The sequence below is a fragment of the Epinephelus moara genome, chromosome 22, assembly GCF_006386435.1.
Source record: "Epinephelus moara isolate mb chromosome 22, YSFRI_EMoa_1.0, whole genome shotgun sequence".
NCBI classification, from domain to species: domain Eukaryota; kingdom Metazoa; phylum Chordata; class Actinopteri; order Perciformes; family Serranidae; genus Epinephelus; species Epinephelus moara.
Genome location: NC_065527.1, coordinates 28,203,995 through 28,225,347, shown reverse-complemented (window position 1 = coordinate 28,225,347; position 21,353 = coordinate 28,203,995). Strand labels below are relative to the sequence as shown.

Here is a 21,353-nt window from a genome sequence, read left to right as displayed (position 1 = left end):
CGCAACTGGACTTGGTTTTGTCTTAGAAGACGTTTCACCTCTTATCCAAGAGGCTTCATCAGTTCATGCTTGTCTGACTAGGCTGTGTCAGGCTGTGTGTGGAAGCACCCAGGACAGCATTAATGAAAGGACAGCATTAGCTGTCCTTTCATTAATGCTGTCCTGGGTGCTTCCACACCAGTTTGTCAGACTAGTTCCAGCCTCCTTGCCCAGGAGGTTTAACAACTTAATCTCTAAAAACAATGGTCGTTCACAAATGGCCTCATGTGACTCTAACGACTCCAACTGCAGCGTTGCAGCAGGAGTTTCAACGACTGTCGTTGACACACCATTGGAGCACTAACGAAACAGTGACATCATTGGCCTTGTGAAGACCACCCCAGAGGTTAAATACCTGGGTTGTTTCCACAACAGTTTGTCAGACTAGTTCCAGCCTAGTCAGACAAGCATGAACTGATGAAGCCTCTTGGATAAGAGGTGAAATGTCTTCTAAGACAAAACCAAGTCCAGTTGCGTTCGATTCAATTGCCTTGAGATAACTATGACCTGGATGAATGAGAATATCCACAGGCACGACAAGGATATCTATAGGCAGCGTCGGAAGCTGTATGCCCAAGCGAACATGCTGTGTCATAAGTTCAGCATGTGCTCTGTATCTGTGAAGATCTCACTCTTTAGAGCATATTGTACACCTTTGTATACTGCCTACCTGTGGTGTCGATATAAACAAGGCAGCATTAGAAAACTCACAGTGGCTTATAATGACAGCATGAGACTGCTGCTGAGAGCTTCAAGAAGCTCAAGTGCAAGCCATATGTTTGTTAGTGTTGGGGTACCTACCTGCTCTGCTGTTCTACGTGACCTGATGTATGGATTTATGTGTAGGGCATCTGAGTCAGAAAACGACTCAATTGCTGTTTTGGCTAACCCTGTACGCAGTTCTGTCAGATTTTCTTCCAGACTGTGGAATCATTGGCGAACATGTCTGTATGTTAGACACTGAACATTGTGGAAGGCTTTGTATTTTGTGTATCTTGTGTGTTATTTTTCTTTCTTATTTTACTCTGCTGTTTTTTTTTACTGTGTTTCTTTTTAATTGTGATATGGATCCCCCTGGGTCTGAGATAAAGAATGAATTGAATATATATATATATATATATCTTTTTTGTGCAGTAGGAAGAACTGGAGATGTGTTGTCCCTCTTTATATACAGTCTTTGGTATATATTCTAATCTCCCCAGAAACATGAAACACATTTGCATGTTTATTACACGTGAAAAATCCCTTTACATGCAAAAATGTCACAAATTCTGAAGTAAAATTGTAGGAATAAGACAAGCTTCTTGTTGAGCAAAGGATCAACTTCTTTTAAACCTGGGAAAAGCTGCCTTTTTCACGGAGACCCTGTTTCACACTCGCTCAATTACACACATTCACACCTGAAAGCTGCTCATTAACACAGTCTGATCTGTTAGCCACTGAGCAGCTCCACTGGAGCCATTAAGTGCCTTGCTCACGTGCACTCACAGGTGATAATAGGGGGGAGGCAAGTGTCGGTCTATGATCAAACTGGCAACCTTTCAGGCACAAGCTTCTATCCTGTAAGCTGGGCACACACTGGAGCCTCTTTTTTAATCTGCCTGTTTGCAAAGCCAGAACCTGCAACTATATTGTACACACTTTTGTTCAGTAATCATTTTTAATAGCATGTATTCAAACAAGATGGCTCCAACCCCAACATTGTTAACTAGGAAGAGAGAAAGGCAACGTTGCTTTGTGTAAGTCTACTACAAACACAAATTGAGACCAAAATGAAAACTATGTAATCACAGATGGCTAGAAGATACAAACAATATGGGCTGTCTGTTCTACAGGGACATTCGATTTTATATCACAGCTCAGTCTCAGAGGAAATAGGACTGTGGAACCACTCAAAATAAAGACGATCAAAATTTCTCACATGCTAAAATCCAATCCATTGTCTGTGAGCCAGATAGCTGGTCGTTGCCTCGTCAAATTGCATGTCAAGAGACAACCAATCTGACTGAAATGTGGTCCAATTCTAAAATAATAAAACCTGGGTTAAAACCAGTCTTAATGTATATGGCGTCTGCCCAGCTTTAGAAAATGGAAAATGTGGGATAATCAGTAACTCCTTCAAAGTACTTCATAGATTAATAATTGCACTGGTCTGGAAAAAAAACACATCATGAAGAACCTGTTCATTATTACTGAATTTAATAAGAGATGAAGTCTGGCTTGTAGGTTTAGCTAACACCCCCAATTCCCCTTAAAGGGGACTTATTTCAGGTTCATATTTGTATTTTGGGTAATAATGATTACATGCTTTGATTTTCAAAAAAACATTATTTTCCTTCAACTGTCTGTGCTGGAACAGCTGTATCCACCCTCTGTCTGAAACGCTTGTTTTAGCACCTGTCTCTTCAAGCCCCCGTCCTGTAGCTGGGAAATGACTGTAATGGAGAAAAGCAGCACTTTCTATTTTGAAAAATCATCAATAAAAGCTTCTAAACACAACTGGACATATTCTGTCAGGAATATGGTCTGAAATCAGAAAGAAATTAACAACATTAGCAGCCAAGATTACAAGTTTCCCTCAGGTTTGTATGTAGTGTAGTGTATGTGCAGTGGGGATGACTGTAAAGTAGTAAGGCAGCACTTACTGTCAAAATCACTAATAAAAGCTTCTAAAGCAAAATCTTCAAAACCGCAGTTATTTGATCTAAAATTAAAAACATAAGTAACCAAGATTACATGTTTCATTGACGTTAGCATGCAACTACGTGTAGCAGTGTATCTGCAGACTATAGCTGGACTTTCTACCTTGAAAAATCACCAAAAAAAGCATCTAAACATAATTAGACATGTCCCGGCAGAAGTATGATGTTAAATCGGGGAGAAATAGACAACATCAACAACTGAGGTTCTATTTTATTCCGGATATTAGCATGTAGCTACATGTAGTGATGGCCAAATGAAGCCTCATGAAGGATTTTCTTCATTATATGAGCCCACTAGATGGCGCTTTTTCTTCAACAAAAAGTTGAAAGCACACTGAGTTGCCATTCTTTGAGTCTCTAGCACCATCTAGTGGGCTCATAAAATAAAGAAAATGCATCATGAGGCTTCATTTGACCATCACTAGCTACATGCAGTGTAAGTGCATCTTGGAAATAGTTTTAACATAGTATAGCAGCTCTTTCCACTGTAAACAACCAGACGTGTTCCAGCAGATATTGGATCTAAAGTCAGGGAGAAATTAAGAGCATCAGCAACCAACAACACGTTTCCCTGAGGTGATCATGTAGCTAAATGTCGCAGTGTATTTGCAGCAGGGAAAATGGCTGTAACAGAGTATGGCGGCACTTTGTTCAGTGAAAAATCACCAATAAAACCTTTTAAACACACTTGGATATGTTCCAGTGGGATGCAAAATCAGGGAGAAATTGATAATAAGGGCATCCATAATTATGTGCTTCCCTGATGTAAACATGTAGTGTAGTGTAATGTAAACACATGCAGTAACACGCCTGGAGCAGATGACCACATAAAGAAATCCCTCACAATCTGGCATAAGCTTGTTTTGAAAGTTGAATATACGTATGCAAAAAAAGGAAATAATGAAAAGCATAATTGGGCCCCTTTAAAGAGGATCATTTATTAATAACCATAACTATTCTGTCTGAACTGAACTGTAGTCATGAATGACCTCCTCATTAAGACTTTAACCTTTACAGGCTTTGGTTCAATAGAATTTTTAAGTTCTACAAATTTAGACAAAACCCTGAGGTACTGTACTATCTAAGAGCCCTGCAACTCTTTTTATGTTTGGTAATGATAAGACTTTTCCAGCTACTGTAGGTTGTGAATGCTTTTTCAAGGCCTCTGTGTTGGTGTGTTCGAAGAAACCTTCGGTTCCTGTGAACACTTGGGCAGTAAAGTGGATTGAGAAGGATTTTCCACACCAGCGGTAAAATAACAGCAGGTCAATACTTTGGAATCTCTCTATTCTTCAACATTATCCCTCAGTAATACACAGCCACTACACTACATCTCTGTGGGATTTGGTTGACTCAGCAAGCATTTATGTTTTGCCTTTCTGCTTCAGAATGCATATTTTCAGTAAAACTGCCTCCACTTTGACAATATGTGTGAGATATTCCATTTAAGTTTTGACTATATGCCAAAAACTACGTAAGAGAATAAGATCGCAACAGTGACAAAAATAAAACTGTGAAATTCCCCTCTGATTTGATTCGGAAACACAAACACAGTAAGTAGGACACAGAGAGCGCGCAACATGATGTAAATTAACTACTGTAGCTGGGACATCCCAGTAGAGTTTGACATCTGAAATAAATACACCTTATATTATATGTACCATGATTTTAATCAAGTTTTATATTTGAGTGTATGTTCTTGATGCTTTATATTGGACCTATTTATTTGGACTTTATTGACGTAGATTGGCACCTACTGATGTGCGTCTGTAAGTCCCATTTTTTGAAGAATTCTCTCTTAATTATAGTTGTGCCCAAAGAATAAACACTCATATGCACACATACTGTAATCTAGGGTTTCCAGATTTAACACACTCTTAGGCTGCAAGCAAAATGTCATGTTTAGCCTCTGCTGAGTTCCTCTCTCTCAGGAATCAAGCTGTTATACAAATAAACTCACTTGAACTGACTTGACTTTATGTTCCTGCTATTTGTAGAGATACACAATGGGTCTTGATATAATTACGCTTGGTTTTCTTTGATCTTCTACTTCCTAATCTTTGTCATACTGTTCACACACATGTAGATAAATCAATTGAAAACGTATTCTTAACACCTCATCCTGGATTTATTTTTAAGGCTGTGATTAAAGCAATTTTATCCCTGCGCAAGTGAATGCAACTCAACTCACCAAGGAAGGCAGAAGGTGACACGGTTCCATTGCTGCGAGAAACCATGACGCTGATGCCAGTCTCCACGAATGGAACGGAAAACTCCACGACCTCTGATCTCTCTTCGTTAATGGTGAGAGAACCGATGGCCATGTCAGCTCTGCTGGACACCACCTGGAAAACAGGTCACCTGGAGTTAGAATGAGTTTGTGTGAGTCGAAAAACCTTAAAAAAGTCTGAATAAAAAACAATGAAAAGTATATACCAAACAAGAATAAGCTGTTTATTGAAATCAGATCTCATGAGTTCAAATCTCTGCTATTGTTGTCCTGCATCAACTTTGTGTCTTCTCTCTTTTCTGTGTCTACATTCTTTTCATTTAATTGTTGGAAAACATCATAACATTCCTGAACTCGACATCGTCCTACAAAGTGTTGCCTTAAGACGGTGCTGTGCATAGGAGCACGTGGTGCAGTCTTTGAAAAGAAGAATCCAAAGCGCTCTTCCTCAGTGAAAAAGCTTCACAGGCTTTGTTGATGAACTGGATGTAAATTGGAGTGTTTTCTTTTGTCTCAGCGTGCGACATGAAACTGAGCCGTGTTTCTCCTCAGAGCTCTGCCGACAGCTGTAAATGAGGCTCAGGTGGTCAGTAGGTGGGGAAGTGAGGGGATTCACAGCTCTGTCGTGTTTCACCTGGCAGGAAACAGAGGTTACTTGACTGCAGCCGGGGGACTTTGGAGGCTAGACGAGTTGGCTACTGAACAGAAGTTCATTAGTCTCAGTCCTGGCCTGGCCCCAAAACTCTACGAAAACAAAAGACTCTGTGGTTCCTGACCAGACACCACTGAGACGCCTCTTACCAGGTTCTCAGAGTCACAATCCTTAAAGTCCTCTGGCTATGTCTCTGTCGACACCTTGTGTTCAGCGCTCATTGTTATCACCTGTCAATCAGAGAGCAGTGGCAGTGTGGCACTGTCTTCCTCTTTGGATTTTTCTGTTGAAGGATTTTGAGATTTTTTAGGGTAATAATAATTTCTTTTTTCAGCCAAAAGGCTGTTGCTGATCTTGCTGGAGAACCACAATGAAACCAGTAAAGCTACTCCAGTTAGCTCAGATATGTCTCTAACATCAAAGTAGTGATGGCAGAGCACAGAGAGCCAAAATGGTGTAGAAATTCTTAGTTAGCTGAGATTATACACATAAAAATCAGGGTTCAACATCATTTTTTTATTTTATTTTTTTCCACTTGCTCTGTCAAGCAAATGGGTCAGAAATCAACTTGCACAAAGTATACTTTTACTTGCTCCTATTCAAATAGTTTTATATATTAGTGGTAATGAAATAACAACAAAGACTAAGGGGAACTGGGAGTTGTCAGCAGCGCTCCCTGCCAGGCAAGCGTGATCCTGACGGCTCTTGTTATAGTACTTAAGTACATTTTCTTGAAACCTGATGTACCTTTTAAACAACCCTTTTTTATCAGCCTTGTTCTCAAACATGCGGCAAACTGTGCAATGCATTGTTGGAGTTTCACCCACATCCTCTAAAGCCCAGTTCAGACCAAAGATTCACGACCAGACAAAACCATTTTAGAACGTTGCAGGGAAAGGTTGCAGAGGTGTGAATTGGTCCTACTCAGCGCGACTGGTGCTGGAGGGTAGGTCCTCCTGCTGTGTGCTGTATGTGCACTGGTTATAGTATTGTGTATTGTGGTGCTTATCTTGAACTCAGTCCATCTGGAGCTCAGGTTGTTTTGTTTATGTTTATGTTGTTCAGGTATCTCACTATCACAATTCTTCATATTTTACGAATCCACAAACTTTATTCAGGTGGAAAGTAAGCCAGAAAAGCTGGAAATCAAAACAAAAGTACAAAGAGTTGTTGCTATGAGCATGATATACAGTCTGGTCTAGTTGCATTAGTGTAAACCAAGCAGCAACATCCAGGGCTGAAAAATTAAACAAACACGGAAGTGCCAAAAATTGCAATTCTTTGAATGGCCACATGAGGTTGGCGAGTCAATCCCCATAGACCCTTATGTTAAAATGTCAACTTCACTGCAGAAATTAACATGTTTACAGCCTGGTACAAAAAACGGTTTTGTCTCTATAGTTAATTTTCCCTGTCGTTGTTGGAAAGTTTGTTTATTCATGGGATAAACCCCTTGAGTTGTCACAACTTGTTTTTGAGGGGGTCCCACACACATAATTTAAACAATACAACACAACTCAGCACAACACAACAGAATAAGAGACAATACAATAAAATAAAATACTGACAGACAATGCAGTGGAAAATAATATAACAAGACAGGACAAACAAACAAAAGTCATTCAAACAAGTTGCAACCACAGTTTGGACAGATGTTCAATAAAATATGGTGACAAATTCAATGAAAGCATGAACAAGTTGTTTCCATATGGGAAGACAGAGCTTGTTTAAAACAACTTAGGGGTGAAGAAGATCTAATACCCACAGGTAAGTGATTCCAATCATTTGGAGCTTTAAACATAAATGCTTTTCTACCAATTGATTTACTAGTACATGGAACAGAAAAATAGGGTTGAGTGGAGTGTCTGGTATGATAATTAGAGGTAAGTTGGACAAAATATTGTTTAAGATACGGGGGGTAGTTAAAGTAAATACATTTAAATATAAATTGCAGGTTTCTAAATTGCTTATACACTTCCCAGTCAGCATTGTTTCTCGTCCTACGGTAAGTTGACCATGCTTTGTCTCTCTGCCTAAACAGACTAATAAGTTCAGGGGTGATCCAGGGTAGATGTTCACCCCTGACCTTAACCATTTTCCATGGAGCATGTCTGTCAAGCACTTCATTATACTCTGTGTTAAAAAAGTCCCAGGCGTCATGTACATTAGGTATTAATTGAAATCGGTCCCAGTTAATGTTAATCAAATCATTACGAAATAAATCAAAATCCATTTTCTTATGCTGCCTAATCTTGATCAGCTTTGGTGGTGATTTGGGGAGTTTAATTTTCCATACACAATAAATGATTGAATGATCACTGAAGCAATCAGACATAACACCAGACTTAATAATCCTATTTGGATGTGAAACTAGTATCCAATCAAGCAAAGAATTTGTTTTCTTGGTGACCCTTGTGGGTTCGTTTATTAGCTGGGTAAGATTTATACCATTAAATTTTCTTTTAACTGTATCAGATGATTTGTCTAGCCAATTTCTATTGAAATCTCCTAGTAGGATTAATTCATTCATGGCAGAAATAGAAGTGATAGTTGAGATCAGGTTATTAAAGGAGCCCCCTGGGGAAGAGGGTGGTCTGTATATACTGCCTATATGTAAGCACTTATTTGTATGGAAAACAATTTTCACAAAAACTGACTCGAAATCTTGAGGGTCAACAGGGGGAATAACTAATTCAGATGCAATGTCTGCGGAGACATAAATAGCCACACCTCCATGCCTGGAAATTCTGTCGGCTCTATATAAGACATAATTTGTAAGGCTAATTTCATTATCAGAAATATCACAGTTAAGAAATGTTTCAGAAAGTGTAATGATATTCGGTTTATGAAGAAAAACCCATGTCCGAAGTAAATCAATCTTGGGTACAAGACTTCTAATATCCACAGTTCCACAGTCCAGGGCAAACCAGTAAGGATTAACTATAAACCCAATGCTCTGTCCGTTTTTAAGAGAAAGAGAGAGAAAAAAAAAAAAATATATATATATATTTGTAGCCTGCCAGAAAAAAATAAGTATATATACATATATATATACATACACATACATACAAAAAGAGAGAGGGAGAGGGAGAGGGAGAAAAAATAAATAAATAAATAAATAAACATTTTCTATTTTCTACAGGCGGCATCATAGCCTAACCATGATATCAACGTAAGTCACGCAAAGGCGTTAGGGGAAGTGACGCGTGTTTTCTGCGACAGTCAAAATGTAAACACAGGATGTGTAGTAAACATGGTAGTGTAGCTCCATTCGCATTAAACCATTAGCATATAACTACAAAAACATAAGGCATAAACAGAAGAATCACATATAATCCCCATGAAAGAACAGAGAAAATCAAAATAAGACGAAGAGGAGAGTCAATCGGACAGTTCCTTCGCCAGCTCAGTCCACCGACAAGATGCTAGCTAGCAGGTAAAGGAGCTAGCCTAGCACTAGCCAAGCCAGAGCCAGCAACTTCAGCCCTACTAGCACATACTTTCGGGAGAGTTCGGTACAGATAATAGGGCAGCTTCAGCACGCTTGGGACAGTCAAAGCGTTCTTCTTTGCCATCAATAGTGACACACAATGTGCATGGATAGCGAACAAAGTACTTAAGCTTACATTCACGAAACTCGCGTTTGATGTTGGCGAAGCTCTTGTGTCGTCTCGCCAAGTCTGCGCTGAGGTCTGGATTGAAGTAGACACAGGACCCGTTGAATTCCACTATCCTTTTCTCCCTGGCCAGTTGAAGGATTTTCATCTTGTCTTGGAGGTTGAGCATCTTCATGATGATGGGCCTAGGGGTATCCCGGCCACTCGGACGATGTGTCGGTGAGCGGTGGGCTCTTTCAATGGTTGGAGAGGTGGGGAAGTTCTCCCGACCCAATAACGATGGAATTAACTGGGACATGAACCGTATCATATCAGTGCCTTCAGCAGACTCAGGAATTCCGATGATACGGAGGTTCGAACAGCGACTCCTGTTCTCCAGGTCATCCGTCTTCTCACGGAGGTAGGTATTTTCTTCCTCCAGTGCTGTCACACGAACAAGTAGATTATCAACATTGTTCTCATTTTTGCCGACTCTCTCCTCTATTAGCTCGACTTGTGATCCCAATGTATCAAGGGAGGTCTGAATTTTAGTCAGGCCAGCCTGAATAGGATCCACTTTTGAACTGATGTGGGTCAGCATTTCAGTCTTACTCTTCTCAATGGCGTCCAGCAAACTTTGTAGAGTTAAAGTTGCCATTTTCACAAACAAACAAGCACAGGAAAAGAGCTCACCACGATGCGACTGAGATGTTTAAACTTGTCAGACTAATAAGAGTGGATCAAATGCATAAAATTGCAGTATTATCGGCTACAAACAGCTTCAAACAGACAGAGCGATCGAGACACGTACTGTCACGCTGCAGCCATCTTGACGACTGTTTTTTTTTCTTAACATTTTATTAAGGCTTAAAGTTAGGCATAATTAAGGGCGAGCTACTCTGAGTAACAGGCTGTCTGCCGATAGTGACTTTGGCCAGCGCTCATATATGTTCATTTCTGGGTCCAAAAAAACAAAGGCTGATGGCCAAAATGCAGAACTCAATGCTTTAGAACCGAAGTCCACAAACCAATGGGTGTTGTCACAGAAGCTACGTCCCTCATTTTTTTCCAGTCCGTGGTGTAAACTGACAGGTTTTCTGAACATCACAGACTGGCGCATTGCAAGTAGTTCCAAGTTTCAACTTGTCTCATTGTAAATCTTTGGTCTGAACTGGGCTTACACCACTCAACTAAACCCTGGTTTCAAGGATAACTGAAATACTTGCCTATGTTTCAGCTCATGAACTTTGCTCACTGCCATTTTCACAAGTGCCCGATCGGTACTGTGAATGGTGCTTGACTGTCATGACATGTCAGTTTCATTAAAAGGGGAACTGCCCATTGGTCCGACAGCCCATTGGTCCGACATCCCATTGTTCCGACCATATTAAACCCATTGTTCCGAAGTCCCGTTGTTCCGAAATCATCATGATGCCCTGTGGTTAAGGTCTGGTTAGGTTTAGGCACAAAAACCACTTGGTTAGGATTAGGAAAAGATCATGGTGTGGGTTAAAATGAAAAAGAAAGTGACAAACACATAAGCCGTGAGCCTGCTCCGCCTCAAGCCTTTCCCAGCTGACCCAGGCCAGTCGCGGCGCACCATCAAGGTAGAAATACGCCCACCGGGAGCCGTTCAGCACCGCGGACCGTCGGACTAATGCGATGTCGGACCAATGGGCTGTCGGATCAATGACATGGACCCCATTAAAAGCATAGCTCAGAATTAAAGCAGCAATAGATGTAAAAACATACAGAGACAGTACATCTGTCTGTACTCCAGACTCTGCTCTAGTGTAATTTTCGGGACAATTAGGACAGGATTCGGGATTCTGGACAACTGCTTGGATTTCGGGACTATCCCGAATTTTTCGGGACATCTCGTCACCCTAGGTGAGTTGTTACATTTACTAGCCCTAAATAGCATTTTACTTGCCCTGTGCCTGATCCTTATTGTTGAGCCCTGAGAAGACACAGAAGCAAACTTTAAATGTTCATTTCTTCTGTTTATTCAACTAAATGATGACTATTTAAGACATCAGATATTTACACTACAAACAAACAATATACTTGCAGAGACTTAAAACTACCCTGGTACCCTGGTGTTGTAATATGGACTGCCTTAATTTAAGGCGTTTTCTAGCCATAGTGATCACTCAAAGTGCTTTGCACTACACGCAATTCACCCACTCACAGAAAACTGAGAAAACAAATGATGTTGTTGTAAACTGAAAACCAGAAAACTACAAGCAAGCATGTACAACGGATACTGACCATTAAGTTTACTTCTTACATTGAAACATTGCTGTGTGGGAGATCAAACTGGAGACTTTTTCTAATCAGCTTGAACTTTCTAGTACATTGCCATAAAACGACATCATAATTATGTAATATAATTAAACGCAACTTAATGTTCTCTGTGATGGATTACTGTTATCAAACAAGTTTCAAGTTTTAGCATTTTATATCATTATTTATATTATAATGAATTATAATAATATACCATAATGCAATCATGGAACTAATGTGAATTAATGGCTGGCTGAGAGGCAGAAAGGAGAGTTTTGTGAAATAAAATGTGCTGTTGAAACAAGGTGCGCTCAGTCAACCCTCTCTGGATTAATGCAAAAAGAAAATTGTTGAACTTTTTCAGTTTACTTTGTAAAATCAATAGTTTGTCTTTGAAGCCTGCGAGACACTTTAAAGTACATTTCTGCAGGGATGTGATGAGGCACAAGTTTTACACTTTTGAAACCCTGTCGCTTCTTTGCCCGTCAAGATCAATCAATCCCCGATAATTATTACATTTAATTGGACTAGGTCATTTCAAATATCTCAGAAGTCTGAAAGCAACACCTGTGACTTTCAGTGCAGGGAGCTCTTCACTGCTGCACACACTTCATAATGGGAACAAAAAATATTATAACAGGATGATTCATAGCTGAGGATGAGAAAATGTTAAGGACGTAGGAAATTACAGCCCGATTGGGAGGCATTCATGTAAGGAAGAAGGACAAAGACTGCAAGGCTGAATGATATTTTGAAAAATAGCGGAAATGATTGCCCAAGTCTAGCTTTTCACTGAAGGCACAAGGACACAGAACAAGTACCAGGAGGATGGACACATTAGCCTTGGTGAGATGTAGCTTTAGAGTTTAGTAAATAGAAATGAATACAATGAAAGTAAAGAGAAAAGGAGGAGGGCAGCCAAGGATAAAAAAACAATCGTGAGAGAAAAACAAAAAGATACCACAGCGACAATGACTGGTTTGGGTTAAAACAATTACTGCTGCAGGTTGCAGGAAACAACCAAGGACAGGATGACGGGAGACACAACAGTTTTTCACACAGACTCAGCTGTCCCTGTGCACACATGTTCGTCTGCCGCCATAATTAAGCAACTTAATGAGTTAGTGACAGAAGCTGGGCATGAGGCAGCTGGGGACAGAGAGAGAGAAAGAGACCACCTGCATCTCTGAGGCCTCTGAGACAGAAGCCTTGTAAACAGCGACATCAGGACTATTAGCAAATAGTGATATTGTCAGTGTTTGGCTGTTGTTACACACACATAGACGCGCACATATTCATTCACATAGACACACAAATCTGCAAACAGTCACAGGGTGTCAGTTAGTGTTACCCTTAAGCTGGATTTATACTTGTAGCATTTAGAAGTTACATGCTAAGTGTTTCCTAATACAGTGTACACTATGCTTCATCAACCCAATCTCCAGAATAATGTTGGCATTATACGTTGTATATGTAAGATTTGTACATTGTTATGTAGCATATATGTTGGAACTTTACATTTCTTGACATTTCAACAACACTGGTAAACGTGGTTATGTTAAGGCATAAAAACAAAACAAAGCAAATAAAAAAGGAACACTTGTTTACCGTTAGGTTCCTGTTTGGGGCCTGAAATATCCAGTTCTGGTGCCACGATCACGGCTGGAAATGCCGCAGATGTCTTGCTAAAAAAACAACAGGTTTTGTTGTTTGTTGATCTCGAACAGTGGTCTGCCGCTTGGCAGCCTTCTCGCCTAAGGATTACGCTATCTACCATCCTCTCCACCCTCTTATGACAAAGTCAGCTCATATACATGTCATATACAACACATATGAACGCACAAATGTAACACATCCGTAGTTTGCAGGACTGTACAATGCCAAGTTTTTCTTTAGGCAACCTGGCTGGTTAAGATAGAAAGTACATGCTCAAAAATCCTCCAACATGCTAGGGTTATAGAGACAAAGGGAAAATCGGAAGATCTGTGATTGGTCAGCCTTAGCTGCTTGTGTTCTCTCCTACAACGCTCAGGAATTTTCTCCTTTTCAGTGACACCAGACGTGCCGTATTTGTGATCTTGCAAAGCCCCAGGGACTGGAAGTATGTCAATCCAATCATAAGGTTATTAAAGTTTCCTATCTGTAAAAAGCAAAGTAAGACCTGATAATGTATGAAACAGCTGTGTAGTGGTAGGATGATATCTGATGTGTGTGCACAATGTGTAACTTTTGCGACCGACTTTAATGGTGTTGTTGAGTGTGGGACTATGGGATTTACAAAAAAATGTAATTTTAGTTCTTATTTTTATTTTATTTCTCAAAGATGAGAAAATGAATTAAAGTTTTATGCAGATAATGTTTATTCACATTAATTCATGTTGTCATCTAATTCTAATAAAATAGCTGCATTGGCTAATGGGACATTAACAAGAGTCATCTACCCATGAAGAAGCTATACCATAGCCAGTGGTGTAGTGATAGTTGATGAGGTGGCTGTACTACTGGGTCAGGGGTAGAGCTTAGATCGGGCCCAAAAAATTTAGCCCGAACCGGCCCGAGCCCGTGCACGTTATGTCCGGGACCGGCCCGGCCCGTCCAATTAACTGTAATTAACGGCCAGAGCCCGATTTAAACCTAACATTTTTCAATAAGTTGGCTGTTATAATTAACGCTAAGGACACACCGAGCGTGTTAGTGCCTCTCATATCTGATAGTGTGTGGACAGATAAATTTGCTTTCAACACTACAAAGTTAGAGTACTAAATAATTATAAATAGCCCACTGCAGAGTAGCCACCTTGTGGTAAGTAATATTAATACATGCTTATTTAGATCTATTCACAATGTTGAGGGCTAATTCAGACTTAATAAAATGTTACCTTTATTCAAATAAGTTTTGTGGCTCCAGACAGATTTTTTTTTCTTATTCTGGCCAATAATGGCTCTTTTAATAGTAAAGGTTGCCGATCCCTGAAATAGGTTGGTGGTAGGCCTGTATATTCCAATGGCTTTTTGGCTGATAAATGGGTATACTCTAAGTGACTGGAAAAATAGGTGGGTATACCCTATATACTGGCGTGTATACCCTCCACTACACCACTGACTGTAGCTAACATTATGTAGCAAAATCAATCGTGGGGTAGTGCTGTAATTACAATCACACTAAGAATACCTTTGAGATTGTCTTGTTGTAATGTTACAATACTGTACGCATTAGCTTACCTTACGCATCAGCTTGGTGGCTGGCTTGAGACACTTGTCACAGTAAACTGAATAGATATTGAAATATTAAATGAATAAATCAGGTCTCTGCTGGATTATTGTGTTGCAAAGTGTCATGCAATTATTAAAGAAAGTTGTGCTGTGTGGCAGAAAAAAAAATGCTGTATTAGCCTACATTTATTGAGTAAACATCTGCGACATTGCGTGATTTACAGTGACGCATCATCTGTCGTTTCCCATGTTTCCTCAGAAGTGAGAGCAACTAGACGGGGTAAAAGTTATATGTTGCCACTGGCAGGTGACCAAATGAACCGCACCGTCATCTTTGTACTTTAATTCTTCTTATCTTTTTCACATGCAGCAGCACTCCCTAAGATCTGTAAACAGATTTTGATTTGGAAAGATGTAAAATTGCTGTTTGAGCGCCCACCACTAATATAAGACAAACTCACCAATGTGACAGCTATCTGGACTCTGTAACAATGCTACACTTTAGTGAATGAGACCAAAGGTAGACATAATCCACTTCACATTTCATAATACAGGTGGACAGTATTCATTTAAAAGTAACAAGATGTAACCGCTCTAATTACCCTTATCTTAACCATAACCACCTCTCTTTCAGCATAATACGTAACAGCTAAAGTAACCTAATTGCTAATTATGCATTTGCATAAGTAACAAGATGTAGCCTTCCCATTACCCTTACCCTAACCTTAACCACCTCTCTTTAACATAATACTTCATAGCTAGCTAATTGCTAAGTTAGCAGTTTTGTCAGGTCTACCGCATCCTGGCCAAGGAGTGAATGGGGCTGATCTTGGACTGACGTATAGGTATAATGGGTGGACACGGGTCACGTAGCTGCCCCAGCTGCCATTATACCAGCTCAGTTTGCTTTTTTAAACTGTTGTCAAATGTGAGTGTGCTATTTTTCCAACTGTAACCTAAACCTAAAATTAACCGTCACTTTAACCCTTTATACTAAGAAAAGTGAGCACTGGAACAATGTCTTCACTGTAAGTCTAAAACTGAACCTGGTCCTCACATAGACAGAAATGAAAGACCCCACACACACACACACACACCCCATGCAAACACAAACACACACGCACAAGCATACACACACACTCAGTAATAATTTGCATCCCCTGTCTAACTCCATGTTAAACCAACTTCATTAATCCAGCCACCAGAGGGGGATTGGCATCATAGAAACAGCAGAGTATCTGCCAACACACACACACACACACACACACACACAGACACACGCACACACACAGAGTCATGTACAAACAGTCTCTCAGTCTGGGTTGTCCTCTCTCTCTCTCAGTTTCTCCAGCACTAATCTTTCTGACAGCCTCCCTCCATATTTTCTCACTTCTTCTTCGATTCCGGTCCAATCCTCTCTCGCTGGGTCGCGTTTTAAAGGATTTGAGGCAGGATAAAAAGAATTTTACGGGAGCCCTCGAATCAAACCCCCTTTTTGTAAACACCACAAAAGGGAAAAAAAATAACTGAATGAGAAAAACGACAACACTACCGTACAGGAAAAATGGAGAATTAAAAACATAGCTACAATATCTCACAGAGACACACAAACACAGAAAAGGGTCACGGTGTGTTTGTGATCTGGGCTGCTAAACTTTAGAATAAACTCCCAGAGGAAATGCAGTCTGCAAGCTGCGTCTTCTTCCATTCCCAGCTGAACACACAGTTTTATAAACTTACATTTAATCTCTCACCCATGCTGCTGTCACTGTGATGTTTGTTTGTTTACTGCGAGTTTTGTTATTGCTTATGAATGTTTCATGAGTGGCCATTTTATTTGTATGTTTAGCTTACTCTTTGTAGATTTAAAGGAATAGTTTAAAATTTTGGGAATACGCTTTATTTGCTTTTGTTCGGAGATTTGTAGACCTGGACCTAGATAGACTCACACAAAGGTAATCCCTCTCAATCATCACATATGGCCCAATCGAAGTGTGTGGTGGTGCCTGCTTGACTGCAGCATGCAAGGCAGCCCTATTAATGCAAAACTCTGTCTATGAGTAAGTGAATGTGAAAAAGTTATACCATGGGTCAGAGTGACTGATGATATGAGTGTTGGTTTTTTACCTATTGGCTGTTGTATTTTTAAACGAATAGGCGCTAACAGAGCCGTGGGCGCTGACAGTCCTGTGTTACTGTCTTCATTTTCTGTAACCAGCAGAGATGGGGGACTCGAGTCGCAAATATGATGACTTGAGACTTGCTTGACTAACGTTGATAAAAGACTCGTCTTGACTTTGACTTTGTATTCATGACTTGAGACTTGACTTTGACTTGAGACAGATGACTCGAAAGGGCTTGGCTTTAATTCAATAGTAAAGGCACGCTAAGCACCGTTGGGCATCACTTCTGTTTACTTTCAACAATGTTATCAAACACAATGGAGCTAGCTCCCGTTGTCCTCCGTGACTCTGTCATGAACGAGCGAACATAAAAAGTTGTTTGGAAAAACGTCATTTGAACTCTGTTTTTAGCCTCATTGTAGCCTGTTAAGCCTAAGTGCAGTAACTATGCAAAGGGTAAAACTGAGAAAAATGGCTTGGTTTTTTAACCAGCCAGCCAAATGGGTTATAGTTATATGAGTGATATTACACTAATTATACATGTATTCATAGGATAATTTTTATGCCCAAAAACCATGATTGCTGATTCGACCTTTGACCCCAAAAATTTAGTTACTGCACTCTGCCTTTGCATTGCCTTAAATGATTCTAATAGCAATACAAAAGCAAAGTGCAGTAACTACAATGTTGTTGTTTTCTTTCAGTTTTTATAGTGTTTTCAGTGAACAAAAACTATTTTGACATTGATTTTGCTATAATTGTATTTAACAACTCTTATGGATAATGTTTAATTAAGTCTGGACAAATTAAGAATTTTAGACAATATTATAAAGTAATGTCATATTTCACTCTTAATTTCATCATTTAATTTCACTTTTTTACTTGTTTACCCCTATCTAGATAATAATTTTCCTATCAATTAAACTTTGCATCACCATTTTCACTTTCATCATCGTTTTCACCATCACCACTGTTTGTTGCCTTCATGACAATCACATTAATAATTTCCATTATCCTTGTTTTTACATAAGTATGATACTCTGGGTCTTTTCTTTTCAACGCCAGTTCCACCATCTTCTTTCCCCTGGATAGTGCCATCTCAGATTTGTTGTCTGAAGTTAGATGCTTAGAGGATGAAATTGGCTGTCAGAATTCCAAAGCAGTCGCGTGAGGATAGGTAGCCCGCGAAAATCGGCCGTAGAATCCGAAGGCAGACCGCAGTAACTTCACTTACTGCGGTCTGCCTTGGTTTTGAGACAGATTTTACTGCAAATTTTATACCATTTTTTCTCTAAAACTAAGCAAAATTGAACTCTGAAACTTTGTCACAAGATAAAACAGATATCAAGGAGTTCATTTTTACTTATAACTCAATTTTGACCAAAAATGTAGTTACTGCACTTAGGCTTTGTAGGGCAGTGTAGCTCTAAGTGCCTCTCTGTGCACCGCGTTCACGTGTGTGCGCTTGCGCAAGACAGTGAGACATGGGCACTGCATTCATGTGTGTGTGCTTGCTTTCGCTGGTCTCGCGCTGGGTGGCTGGTGCAGCCTGGACCCAAATGTTTTTGTTGCCATTTGCGGAGCCTGGCCTGCCTACAGAGACCGGACTTTTTCACAGCATATTCAGAGGACATGTAGCTAGCGGATCGTGAGGAGATGCTGTATGTGACATATGATTTGACTTGTGACTTGCTTGACCTGAGCAATGACTCGACTTGACTTGCTTGACTCTCACCACAACTAACTTGGGACTTGCCCGAGACTTGAAGGTAAAGACTTGAGACTTGCACATGTGTGACTTTCCCCCATGTGTGGTCACCAGTATAGCATAATAGCATGGTGGAAATAGCAAGCTAGCTAGCTAACTAGACAGCCAATTCACAAGTCAACTCTAACAGCTAAATGCTTTACCCATACACTTTTGTCACAGTGCTCATTTTCTGTAACCATGGTGGAAATGGCAGTTTTTGATGGAGGAAAGAAAGCATTACTGCATGACATTGTTTGAGGAACAGCTGTCTCTGTATAATACACAAGCCTTTATATTTATGAGTAAGCTTACTAAATATTACATGTTACATGGTGGCACAGCTGCTGCCACCGTTATGAGAGGAGATGGAAATAAGACACTGACTAAAACTGAAGTGAATATTACATATTTAAATGTCTGAATCACACACTGTATAAACAGATAGATGACACATCTCCACATGCTCCCAATGTGCAAATAATGAAAAAAAATATCCTGGATACAGCCCCTGTTTTCTTTCCCTGGTGACATCATTTGGAGCCAGAGTCCGCGCAGTAGCGATTTCTGCCAGTATCAAGTTCCCGCCCAAACACCTGTTCGACCATTAGGGAGCAGCGCCACTGATTGACACACACAGCTGTCAGTCATGATTTCAATTACCCTTTCTTTAACATCAAATTACTTATGTAATAATAACAATAACTGACAATTCCTGCACAAATTGTAAAGGTATTGATAATTAAAGCTTTATTTAAATATTAAAATCAACATTATGATCCTTACCTCTCCAACCATACCGTTCCACTCTCCATCAATGTTTTTTCCATGCCTCCCATTGGTCACCAGGTACAGGTCATAGGTGAAACCCACAATTTTTGCCAGTCGCTTGAGGACGTCGATGCAAAACCCCTTGCAGCAGTGCTTCATGGGCCCGGTGCCATCCACCACCAAGCTGAGGAGACAACGTGAGAAAAGACAGATAGGGTAGGTGGTGAACATGCTTTTTATGAGATTTCAAGATGTTTTATCGAGGACGTTTTGACCTGGATGAGCAACTTGGCTGTTGTAAAAATTGAAAAAGAAGGAGAGTGTGCTGCTAGGGGAGAGAACAGACGAGTATCTAAGAGAGAATGCAAGAGAAGAAGAATGGATGGCTGAGAACAGTGAGGAAGGTATGAATTATTGGCAAGAAACTGAGTTGATTGATACTGACAGTCTGGGCTGTTGTGTTTGAAGAAGCAAGCCTCGACAGGTCAGAGAGCTCAGGAGTAAAAGTGCTACATTATTTAAACAGAATTAAACTCCATTTTGTGCTCTTGGATGCTTTCTAAAATTAAATAAAAATTTACAAAAGCCCCTGAAAGCCTCTTTCCTGTAAGTTTTCATCAACTGAACACTTCAATCAGAAAGCATCCTGAGCAGGTCACATATACAGGGATTCAAGTGCATCCAGATCACTTTCAGTCAAGTGTCTACTGTGCTCTCCATCAGCTGTCCATACCAAGTGCCCGTCTGATGGGCTCTGAGACATCTATGGCAGCTATGGCAACCCCTTGTCTCTGTTACCTGGCAACACAACTTGCTCAATTGTTTTTTTAATACAAGCCAAAGTAAAAGCCAAGTCAAACTTATGAAGGTGGGACCCTTAACTTAAATGTACTATTTGGATATTTAAAAAGAAACATAACATCTGTTACTGTGAAATTTTGACAAAATTTTGGATGTTATTTTTTTATGCCAAAGCCATAACTCTGTACTTGTGTCAGTGCAAACAAATTCACATTGTTAACAAAATGTTTACTTGCAAAGAGTGATCCCACATGATGCTAGATTGAATGTCTTTATATGCACAACAAATGATTTGCCCGCAGTTCTGGTGCTTTGGCCTTTTTACAGCAGGGGAACTCGCTGTAAGCATAATGACATATTATTTGGCTACTTTATACGCCTGACAAATTAGCAAACAACAAAAACACAGCAACATTGACATTCATTTGGAGTCAACCCAATCTCCAGAAAAATAAAAATGTTTGCTTTGTACATTTATGCAAACCACAAATATGTTACATTTGCATATTATTTTGTCGCAGATACGTTGAAACTTTACGTTTCATTATGTTTCAACACAATATGGTAAATGTATAGTTAGGTTTAGGCACAAAAGCCACTTCGTTAAGGTTAGGTAAAAGTCATGTTTGAGCTTAAAAAAAACAAAAAAAAAAACAGTTTTGGTGGCTCAATCGCTGGAAACAAAGTGATGTGTTGATAAAAAACAAACGCTTTTCAAGTTATTATTTCCACTGGAAAAACAGCGATGGATTGCTAAAAAAAACAATCATATTTGGTGGCTAAAATGCAGCTGAAACACTGCTAGTTTTGCTGTTTCTTGGTCTTGAGCAGAGGTCTGATGCTTAGCAGTTCCTCGCCCAGGTGTCACATCTTACAAGCTCATGTACCATGTCATTTTAGAAATTGATTAGTCTCGCCACCAGACAATCAGAGATCTCCGCCTTCTGATAGTCTGGGGACACTCCTTTCTAAAGTGTGTGTAACACACCGGCGAAAACAGCCGGCAACAAAGCAACGCCTCTTGCATTTTTGAAAAGGACACGCCTTCTCAGAAATGTGCGCTCCCCCTTTTCTCGTCCGCAAGGAAACAAACACACAGAGAGCTTGAAAATGATGCCGAGAGATTAAACTCCGTTTTATCAAACGTGTGCTTATCCGTGAAGAAAATATTTTTTCCAGCGGATGTCTTAGTTA

General features: G+C 39.9%; 1 protein-coding gene across 1 annotated transcript in view; it reads right to left on the bottom strand.

Moving 5' to 3' along the window:
* Positions 1–21,353, bottom strand: part of LOC126384253 (glutamate receptor ionotropic, NMDA 2D-like) — a 250,941-nt gene that overhangs the window by 93,476 nt on the left and 136,112 nt on the right. Inside the window, exons 8-9 of the mRNA XM_050035214.1 lie at positions 19,374–19,542; positions 4,933–5,086 (exon numbers count right to left, since the gene is read on the bottom strand). Of these exons, the coding sequence (XP_049891171.1) occupies positions 4,933–5,086; positions 19,374–19,542 (323 nt within the window). The remainder of the gene's footprint in view (positions 1–4,932; positions 5,087–19,373; positions 19,543–21,353) is intronic.